We start from the raw sequence: 10,336 nt of genomic DNA on the forward strand, positions 1-10,336 counted from the left end.
GATCTGGAGAAAGGCATGTGGAAAATAACTAGCCGAGAGACTGCTTCTGAGATGGGAATTTCGGGATGTTTGTCGTCACGGGTCAGCACAGAGACAGGAGGCCCCAGGGCAAGTGTGATATTGGGCTCATGGTGGCCTGTACTCAGCCCGGAGTGCTGCCCAGGCACAAAGGCCAGCTGACCAGGGTAGGCATAGGTAGGCAGGGACTGGGGCAGGAGGCCGCCGAGTCTTTACCCCAAAGCACATCCAAACCAAAGCACATCCAAATAGAAACGCCATCTTTTTTTGTTGTTGTTAAAGATTTTTTGTCTTTAAAGGGAAAGGGGAACATGACTTTATTGGGGAACAGTGTGTATGTCATGCGGGGAGTCATCAGACGGGGTGGCCTGCAGGGTCTCTGGTCCCGCTCCCCACATAAGAACCCAGGACATGGTGAGTCTAAAACGGAACACCCACGGAGCCATAGGTAGGGGAGTTATACTACAATCTGGCAGCTGGGTTGGAGAAACAGGAAGCAGGAGCCACACTGTTATTCACACAACGTGTGACCTGCTGTCCGCTTTTCTGCCAACCGACCCACTCTCTGACTTCCCTCGACTCTCCTCGCTAGCTGCAATCCGCAGTGCTAACTGCAATCCGCTCTTGCTATCTCAGCCACCATCCACTTGCTAGCCCCCATTCCTCCTGCTAGCGTAGCCACAGCAGTTATATTTGTGGCCAATGGCTCACTGGTTACAGCTGACGGCCAACTAGCCACAGCTCATGGCCATCCAATCACAGTTGATGGCCATTTACTACCTGAGCCAGCACCTTTCCACGTGAGGCCGAGAGCTTGGAAACTGCTCTCTGGGGCTCTGTCCCTACAGTGTACTTCCAGGATTTTTTCCAAGTCAAGTTGTTGTCCTTTCAGTCTTAGTTGTGGAGGGCACAGTTCAGCTCCAGGTCCAGTTGCCATTGTTCGTTGCAGGGGGCACAGCCCACCATCCCTTGCAGGAGTCGAACCGGCAACCTTGTGGTTGAAAGGACATGCTCCAAACAACTGAGCCATCCGGGAGCTCAGCGGCAGCTCAGCTCAAGGTGCTGTGTTCAATCTTAGTTACTGGGGGTGGAGCCCACCATCCCTTGCAGGACTCGAGGAGTCGAACCGGCAACCTTGTGATTGAGAGCCCACTGGCCCATGTGGGAATCGAACCCGCAGCCTTCAGCATTAGGAGCAGGAGCTCCAACCGCCTGAGCGCCGGGCCAGCCCCTGGAAATGCCATCTTGATGTAATACTTAATGTGTTTTTAAAGCTGTTTGTCAGGCATTATTTCATTTGATCCCCTAACAACCCTTTGAGATAAATATTTGCTGATGGGGAAACTAACACTTCTGGATGAGTAAACCTTGAATCAGACCAGAGTCTGCTGGATCCAACCTGTGATCTTCCCAGTCTATAATCTATGTCACCTTTAACTGATCTGGGTTCCATTCCCAGCTGTACCCCTTAGGAGCTGTGTGACCTTGGGTGAGTGACTCAACCTCTCTGTGTGTCAGTTTCTTCATCTATACAACATAATATGTTTCCCTCATAATTGTTGTAAAAGCTAAGTGAGAGAGAAGTGGGGGCTTCTCAAAGGCTGGGAGAGGGGACAGTGTTTGGGGCTTTCCATGAGAAGCCAAGACCAGATGGGCTTGAGTTCAGCAGAAGAGGCTGACCTTCTGCAGCGCATGAGACTGACAGAAGGCCCCGGGAGGGGCCCTCACAGCTGGCTGTTGGAGTGTGTGAGCCCTGGGCTTGTACAAGCCCAATGGATGGGAAGAGACGCCACGCCCGCCCTCACCCACTGACTAAATGGTACGTGGCACCAGCAGGCAAGTGGGAATTAAGCCAGATTTTATTTTTTGTTAAAATATATGATCTTTTCTGTGAAAAATTAAACAATTATGCAAAAAACACCTACTTTCCACAATGCCAAACACTTAGGTGACCCTACACAGTAGTTCCCTTCCCTGAATTTAATACCACAAGGTAAGTCAGATGCACTGCTAGCAGCATTCCGGAACCCCGCCGGGCCCTTCATGGGCCTTGTGGGTGTGCAGTATGGGTGGGTGACAGCAGACTGCCCAGGAGCTGCCATCCAGGAACAGGGCAGGAACTACCGGAAGGGCCCCTGTAGCTCAAACTGTGGCATTCCCGAGCTTGCGGGGAGATGCAGAAACTGGGAGCTGGGGTGAACTCAAGAATAGAGCTAGTCTGGACCACACTTGCCTGCAGGTCACCTCCACCACCAGGGTGATAATCTCAGCATGTGTGTGTGTGTGTGTGTGACCGCCGTGTGCCCTAAAGAAAGAGACTAGCCAGGCCTCAGCCGCTGGCCACACACTGAGTCTGGGGAGGTAGAAAGTCTGGCAGCAGTGGTGGTGAGTGTAAAAACAGACCTATGTCCTTGTACTCTGTATGCCGAAGCCAGGTGTGGAGGCAAGCGCCCAAAGGGCTTGTAGAGCTAGGGCAGAAGAGACAGTCTCTACCTGAGGGCAGACCAGAGAAGGCTGCCATGTGAGGGCCTCACGCCAGGAGCACCCATAGAGCTGCCACCTCCACAGAACAGCCTAATCCTGCAGAAAACAGGAGCTCAAGGAATGGTGTGTGGGGGGAGGGGGGCATACCAGAGGCGGGGATAACTGGGGGAGGAGGAAATGCTGCTGTGCGCAGAGTCAGGAGGTATGAAAACGAATCCCAAACTTTCATTACGAACTTAACAAGAGTTTCGTAACCTCAGGTACATTACTACAGGAAGCCTGTTTCTTCATCTGAAAAATATGAATCACAGTTCTCATGTCACAGGGAGGAACCTTGTGAAAACCACAATTAATGATGTGCATACTAATGTCTGCCATCCACACCAAGAAACGTGGTGTTTACTTTGCACAAGGCTGTACCCCTAGCTCCTGTAGGGTCTGGCCATAGCAAGTGGTCAATAAATGTTTACTGATACCTGCTCAATAGGTGCCATCACAGCTCCTGGTGTTTTGGAGGGCGTTGTGGGCACACTGCCACGAGGAACAAAAGGTCAGGAGAGTCTTGGGGTGGAGGCTGCCTGGGAACAGTGAGCCTGGAAGGGCAGAAGTGTGCCTGGAGACAAAGTCCCAGGCCTCACAGCTGAGGCTCCCTCCCTGGGAACCATAGCCCAACTGCACATAACCAGCCCTGTGTCCCACCAGTTGCCTTAGGACCCAAGAGAGGGGCACCCAACACAGCACAGTCCTGATAACACTGGAGGACAAACGGGCATTTACTGAAATTTTGTTTTAAAAATAAAAGCAATGATAAAGTTGGGGGGAATAACCCATTGGCATTCAGTGCCAGCACATAAATATCGACAGTATCAAAAAGGCAAAAATAATTTTTTTTTGTTCTTAATACTAATGACCACTGTAATGTATGTTATTTGAGAGGGAAATTGCTTCTTTGTTTATCTTATTAAGGAATCAGAAAGGCATAAATATTGCATTGTCTTGCACTGAGATTTCAGAATTTCAACCACCCAAGGCATCCACCATGTCCTTCATTTTTCTTTTGGATTAAAAAAAAAAAAGTTCCATTAGATTTGGAAAATCTATTATTCTTGCAGGAGGAATCTTTGAAGGGGCTTTTGTTTTTAATTGCGTAAATTTAGGTCCTATACCAAAATGAATTGATGTAGAGAAGACTTACAGCTTTTCAGCATATAAATTTGGCAAAACATCTGAAACAATTTTGTCTACAAAATGTCTGTCAAAACAGGTACTAACCATTGTTGGCGAGGATGCGGAGAAATTGGAACCCCTTTACATGGCTAACAGGAAAGTCAAACGGTGCTGCCACTTTGGAAAACAGTATGGCGGTTCTCCTCATTTTTTAAGAAATAAAGTTTTCTCCACCTGTGCTGGAGAGTCTCCTTTGAGCACCAGGGGAGTCTCAGCCGGGCGGAGAGACTGGCCTCGTGCCCCCTAACATTCTTCTCTGTCTCCTGCAGTGCGTGGCCAGCCGCCGGGCCGTCACTCAGAGTGCACCAGAGCAAGGCAGCCGCCCCCATCACCACCTCGGCCACCACCACCGTCAACAACACCGCCCCCAGCACCACCTGCACCAGCACGAGGCGGAGCTGCACACTGCCCAGGTGACCACCTGCCTGTGCCCCTTGTTCTCCTGCCCGTGGGAAGGCCACCTGGAGGTGGTGGTGCCTCACCTGCGCCAGATGCACAGAGTGGACATCCTCCAGGGGGCCGAGATAGTCTTCCTGGCCACAGACATGCACCTCCCCGCCCCGGCTGACTGGATCATCATGCACTCCTGCCTTGGCCACCATTTTCTGCTGGTGCTTAGGAAACAGGAAAGGCATGAAGGGCACCCCCAGTTCTTTGCCACCATGATGCTGGTTGGGACCCCCACCCAGGCCGACTGCTTCACCTATCGCCTGGAGCTTAACAGAAACCACCGGCGTCTCAAATGGGAGGCCACGCCCCGGTCCGTCCTGGAGTGTGTGGACTCGGTGATCACCGACGGGGACTGCCTCGTCCTCAACACCTCGCTGGCCCAGCTCTTCTCCGACAATGGCAGCCTTGCCATCGGAATCGCTATCACAGCGACAGAGGTGTGCTCCACAGAGGCTGAGATGTGAAGCAAGAGGCCACCGGAGCCTCACACACAGCCACCCGTCCACCCAGACACTCTGCCTGGGCCCCTCGAACCTCCAGCTGCCGGGACTCCAGACTCCTCTTTATTCTTCTTCCTCCTTCCCTCCCTCCCTCCTCCTTCCTTCCTTTCTTTTTTCGTCTCAGGTACTTAGAGGTATTTAGTGTTTGTCTGCCGTGGGCATTATATTATGTAAGCGTCCTGTGACTCAAGACCTTGGTGTGTTCTTTGTTCTAATTAGTGGTATAGTTTTACAGAAATGTTTGGATCCGATTCAATCAGAATGGTTATTTCCCGCCACCCCCAATTCCCTTCTCCACGGCTTCCAAAATGAGCAAAAGTCACTGAGACCACGAAGCAGACTGTTGGGGTTGATAGGAGATTTAGTATCCACACCATTTCTCCCTTCTCTTCTCAGCCTATTTCAGGGCACGCTAACGCCGAAGGATGTGAGGAGGCAGGTTGGGAAGGGGAACCTGGCCGGCTCAGAGGTAGATTTCAGACCAAACACACACAGCTCTGGCACCTTTCCAGGAACCTCAGGGTCAGAGCTGAGCTGCCGGATGTGAGGAGATGGCGCCTCTTCTGAAGGCCCGGGCACCGGGCTGGAGGCACCACTGTGTTGAGTCCTGTGGGTCGACCCCAGGGCTCAGGAGTGGGCAGGTGTTGACGCCTCTTTTGGCGGCCTGCCGTGGGCTTGTTCTCAGCCTGTGCTATCTTTTCCAGCTCTGCAATCAAAGTCCTCAAGTTTTTGGTGCTTTCTTATAAATGTCTTGGCCCTCCCTTGAGCAGGGAGTAAAAAAGGATGGGCAAGAGGTGGGGAAAGAGAAGCAGCTGAAAAAACAAAGGATGCAATGAATTGCCCACCTCTGGGAGGGCATTCTCACCTCAGAGAGGCTCATTATCATGTTATACATCCATCAGTCCTTTCACTAGTGTTGAGCACTTTTGTGTCATGCAAAGAACCCACTGTGCTCTTGATACCTCATTAAACCAGAACCACAGCTCAGCATCAAACACAAGGGACCTGGCGAGCTGGCCCAATCCCTCGTACACCTGGGAGGGTCCCCTTTCCTTTCCGTACTTTCTAAAATGCTCTGAGGGCCCCATTCAGCACACAGACATTCTTGCTGGTCAAATATGTATTCGGCACCCTGTCGGAGGGTGAATGAAAACCCACATTGCCTCTGTGCAGATGGCTTTGTCTTTGCTTTTTAGAACAATTTGTGGGAGCCTACCGTGTATTTAAAGAACACAGGCATGTTTAGTCAACTTCGTCTCCTCTGTCCAAGGTCGAACACCTGTAAGCCTTCCCAGCAGGCCCTCTTCTCCCTCCTTGTCATTTTTGTTTTCCTCCTTGGCTAATCTCCAGTCGCTGCAGACGCAAGGCGCCCAAATCCCACGCGACGCGCATTAGAACCGAGTGGGCCCTTCGCCAACCTAATGTTTCCCTCTGCCTTGTTTCTTCACCTCGTCCACCTCTGCTGGATACTGGCAGGCCTCCAACTGAGTACTTAGTTTCAGGCAGTTTGGCCTGGCTGCCCATCAGCAATCTTTCCCCCACCAAAAATAATCGATCCTAAAACATAACAGCCTTCCCTTAATGGCCAGGTAATCCTCTAGCCACCCGTGCTGCCAACCCACACCCCAACCACCAGAAGGGTGGTGCCGCTCATAGGAGATTGAATAACAAAGCTCCCTCTGGTCACACAGTAATGGCTGGGACCCTGGGGCTGAGGTTTCCTTCTGTTAGAGTTCTAAGGGGGCCAATGAATATTGTGTCACTGAAGGAGGCAAAAGTCAGGTCCGCAGTCCCAAGGAAAAGGTTGTCAGCTCCTTTCCCTGAGCACTGTCAGAACATCCTACCAGGCACCAGCTGCCCCCCCAAACCACATGCACGGTGAGGAACGAGCTGAGGCAGGTTGGCTCCCTTGGCTCCTTCCTTTGTCCCCAGGCCCTTCCCTGGCACCTAAGACCTTCTTGGCTGCGAGTCTGTCACCTCTGCGAACCACAGTTCCTCCCCTGGTCTCTGGTACTCAGCCACGTGCTAACATTTGTGTAGCCTCACAGGTGCCCCAGGGTAACAAACCAAACCTCAGCAGGAATATAATTAGTGTTCACAGGGCCTTAGGGCTCCGGCAAACATCACCTGGCCTTCTTGTTGTGCCAAGTGCCCTGAGCCAAACCGGGAATAACTAAGGTTGTTATTGCACATTGTAGTATGAATATGTGAGCCCACATAGGATCTATGTTTGGTTCCTAGAAAGCAAATTTAGAACAAAGGGTAGAAATGCGTTATTTTTGTCCATCTACGGTGCTACCAAGAAGACCTTTCTCTCCACATTCACATGTGAAGAACTAAAGAAAAAGGAGCCAACTGAAAGCAATGAATAAGGATAGAGAATGGTACCAACAAAGCATGTTGGCGCCATCCTTTATAGTCACATGACCTTCATAATCACAAAGGGCCCCTTCATTTGAGTCTCAGGTTAATCTTCATCAGAATCCTCAATTTCCTAAAAAAAAATAAAAATAAAAATAAAATAAAAATAGAGGTTCCAAGACATGAAATGACCTTCTCGAAGTCACACAGCAAGCGGTTGGGACCACAACTAGAACCCAGTAAACTGACTGCAAACTTGGTGTTCTTGCAATAGGAAGACCGACCCCAAATCCTCAGCAAGGTCCCCACCTCATTAGTGGACTGTGGGCCTGAGGGTCAGCTGGGTCTTTGTCCCAGGATACTTGGGGGAACAGGGGGAGAGACCTGCTTTGAGAGGCATCTCAGCTTGACGAAATGGTCAACCCTGCAGCAGGGGGCATGTGGAGCCCTCAGGCCCTTTTCTGGGTCATCTCCCACTCCAGGCTCGGGCTTGCATTCTCAGGAGTCATCCTGTGCAGAGCCCGGGACCTGGTTGCCTCGTTCCCACCCGGGTGCTGGCTCAATGACACTCTCTAAGTATCTGCATTTAAAAAGCAGGCCTAGGGAGACAGCAGCACTTAATAGCAAAAAGTGAGTAACCAGTATTTGAACTTCAGGCATCTGTAAAAACGATTTTTTTCAGGAGGTGTGGAGAGGACATTTCTGCCCCTCAGGCTGACTCTACAAACATGGGCAATGCGGAAGGAAAGATCAGACCATACAAAGAAGTTTGTCTCCAACTATCTGACGCGGCATGATTTTACATCTGAGATAGAGCCCATCACTGCCTGCGGTTTCCGCAGACATTTTAGACATAGATCAGGTTCATAATGACAGTAGTACTCACAGCTACCATTCACGGAGGGTTCACTATGTGACCCAGTGCGCTGACGACTTCGTGTCCAGTATCTCCTTTAATTCCCATAGCAAACTGGCAAAGCAACTGCATCATTGTACCCATGAGACTCTTAACCTAGGAGACGTTAGACACGTTTCAGGCCACACAGCTAGCACATGGGAGAGCTGGGCCTCAAACCCAGCATGTCTAGCTCCAAAGTCCAGGCTCTGGCCAACATCAACTGTGTTATTTCAATGAATTCCTGGACCCGAGGCTTAGAAGGGCCAGTCATAAAGGCTGTATGGCACAGAGGCCTGTTAGTACTTTAGAACTAAATGTGCCCTTCATTTCTCCTTTTTCTCCCTCTTTTCCTACCCCAAGACAAAGGCTGTGCTAAGGTGGCTTGCATATCAGTTGTTACATTTTTTTTTAGGAATTTTGCGAGCCAGTTGTTAAGCACAGCCCTTATTAAGAATTAAATTATATAAATTTACAATTATTTATATTAAAAAGCAAAGGTAATACTCAAAACCCATCACTTCCTAATTATTTCTGTGCTCTAGCGGTTGTTTCCATCTACCATAACTGCATGGTGAACATACTATATGATGGTGTGTACAGCCCATCTCCCAAGTCCACGTGTAGTGATATAGCTTGAAATTGACCAGGATGGTAGTATTTACACCATGGAAATTGGCAAGTGCTGTAAACTAGGGGTTTTCTCCTCAGAGAGCTAGTTGTTAAAGGGTTCCCAGCACACCACTACCTAGACATCTCAGGGGCACACAGCGGGGTGGAAACTTTAGAAGGAGAAACAAGACCCTGGTGAGGGTACTGATGGGGTACAGATGACCGCCAAGCCAGTGACACAGCAAGTTGTTGGGAAAATACAAACTGTTCTAGAGAAGAAACTCTGAGGCTTCGAAGTTGCTTCAAGAGCATTCCCTGCCCTACTCCAGCCCCTTCTCTATGGTTGTTAGTGTGAGAAACGCTAGCTGATGACGTTCATAGAAAAAGCACGGCTCCACAAAACCAGACTATTGGTCATCCCAATCCAAAAAATAAAACCAAGCTCTCCCAAACTAGAATCTCCTGCTACTTATTCTTACAGGCCATCTTTCTTATCTCTACGTGTAGACCAAAACCCAGCCTAAAGAAGTATTTTACTTTGAAATTAGAGATTGGAAATATGCAACATCTGAGAAGGGCACAGTGAGCAGTGGTTTCAAACATCACATAAAATGTGTGACCCCAAAAGTGTGATTCTTCCATAGCTCAAAGCTGAGGGACAGGAAAGGGAATGAGTCAAGAGATGAGTCACATAAAAAATGGAGCTCAATGCCTTACCTTCCTACTCTGGCTATTACAGTTAGTTCATTGCAACCCAGCAAGGACCCTGTTCTTTCTCCATAGCCTGCCCAGAGCAATACTCTTTCTAAATCAAGGCTATGGTTCCCACTAGGATAAAAGACATAGGAAACTGCAGGGTGAGTGCCTTGAAGCAGGCAGAAACTCCCAGGTCAACAGTGAATCAGTTACGCTCATCCCAATTGTTTCAATGGAAGGCATGGAAGAGGTGAGGCTTGCTGCAGCTTCTACTTGGGTCCAATTTCTGGTGGGAGGGGAAAGGACTGTGGCCTGGACATCCAAGAATTACGCTCTGATTAAAGTTCAGCTACAAATAGCATCAAGAGGAAGAGCAGAGTCTTCTAGTAGATGGTTAGACCTTGAGATGATTTGTTCAGAAAATTTCCTCCAAGAACTGGTAAGTTGTCCGTTATGTTAACCTGGAGAAGGGCCAGCCAAGAAAAACGTCACTGAATAGAGATGCAAGAGGACTGCTGTAGATAAGCATTGATTTTTTTCCCTCCAAATCAGGTTATCACATGGGTTACCCCCATGAGTTAGCGACTGTCTTTTCCAATAATGTATGAAAATATTTTACCTTGAGTGCTATACTGTAAAGACTTTCCTCCATTTTTTAAACCTTTTTTTAGAGGTATAGAGATAAGAAAGAGAAAGGTAATTGAGAATCATTTTACTTAACGTAAATTGATGTATGTACAATTTTCTAGGCTTTGTGATGGTGTTAAAGAGAACAAGAGGAAGCAGACTGAGAATGCTACTCGATCTCTACCCTTTCTTCCATGAAAACTGTCATTAAATTGCATTTGATATTGTTTCCTTGAACTCTTTGGAGTTGTTTTTGTTGTTGTTGGGTGTTCTTTCTTCCCACGGGCTACTGTGCAACATGAGGGAACAGAAATGAAACGCTACAAGGGAAAACACAATTATCAGAAATTCGCCAGCTGCCACTTTTGACTTATGTTTCATTATCTTTCTCCCCTTTTCATTTTTGCTGCCATTTTAAAGTTATAATTGGATGTAAGGAAGAAAGTGCCAGTGGAGTTGAAGCAAA

General features: G+C 48.9%; 1 protein-coding gene across 1 annotated transcript; it reads left to right on the plus strand.

Annotated features, from left to right (window-relative positions):
• Nucleotides 1–65: 65 nt before the first annotated feature.
• Nucleotides 66–10,099, plus strand: LOC308495750 (seven in absentia homolog 3-like; the record flags this gene model as incomplete). The annotated part of the gene is made up of 2 exons (XM_081080726.1): nt 66–185; nt 3,999–10,099. 2 exons carry the CDS (start codon nt 66–68, stop codon nt 4,641–4,643), a joined length of 765 nt encoding a protein of 254 aa, XP_080936852.1. The 3' UTR covers nt 4,644–10,099.
• Nucleotides 10,100–10,336: the final 237 nt, after the last annotated feature.

Source organism: Rhinolophus hipposideros (genome assembly GCF_964194185.1).
Source record: "Rhinolophus hipposideros genome assembly, contig: HAP1_SCAFFOLD_594, whole genome shotgun sequence".
In the NCBI taxonomy this organism is placed as follows: domain Eukaryota; kingdom Metazoa; phylum Chordata; class Mammalia; order Chiroptera; family Rhinolophidae; genus Rhinolophus; species Rhinolophus hipposideros.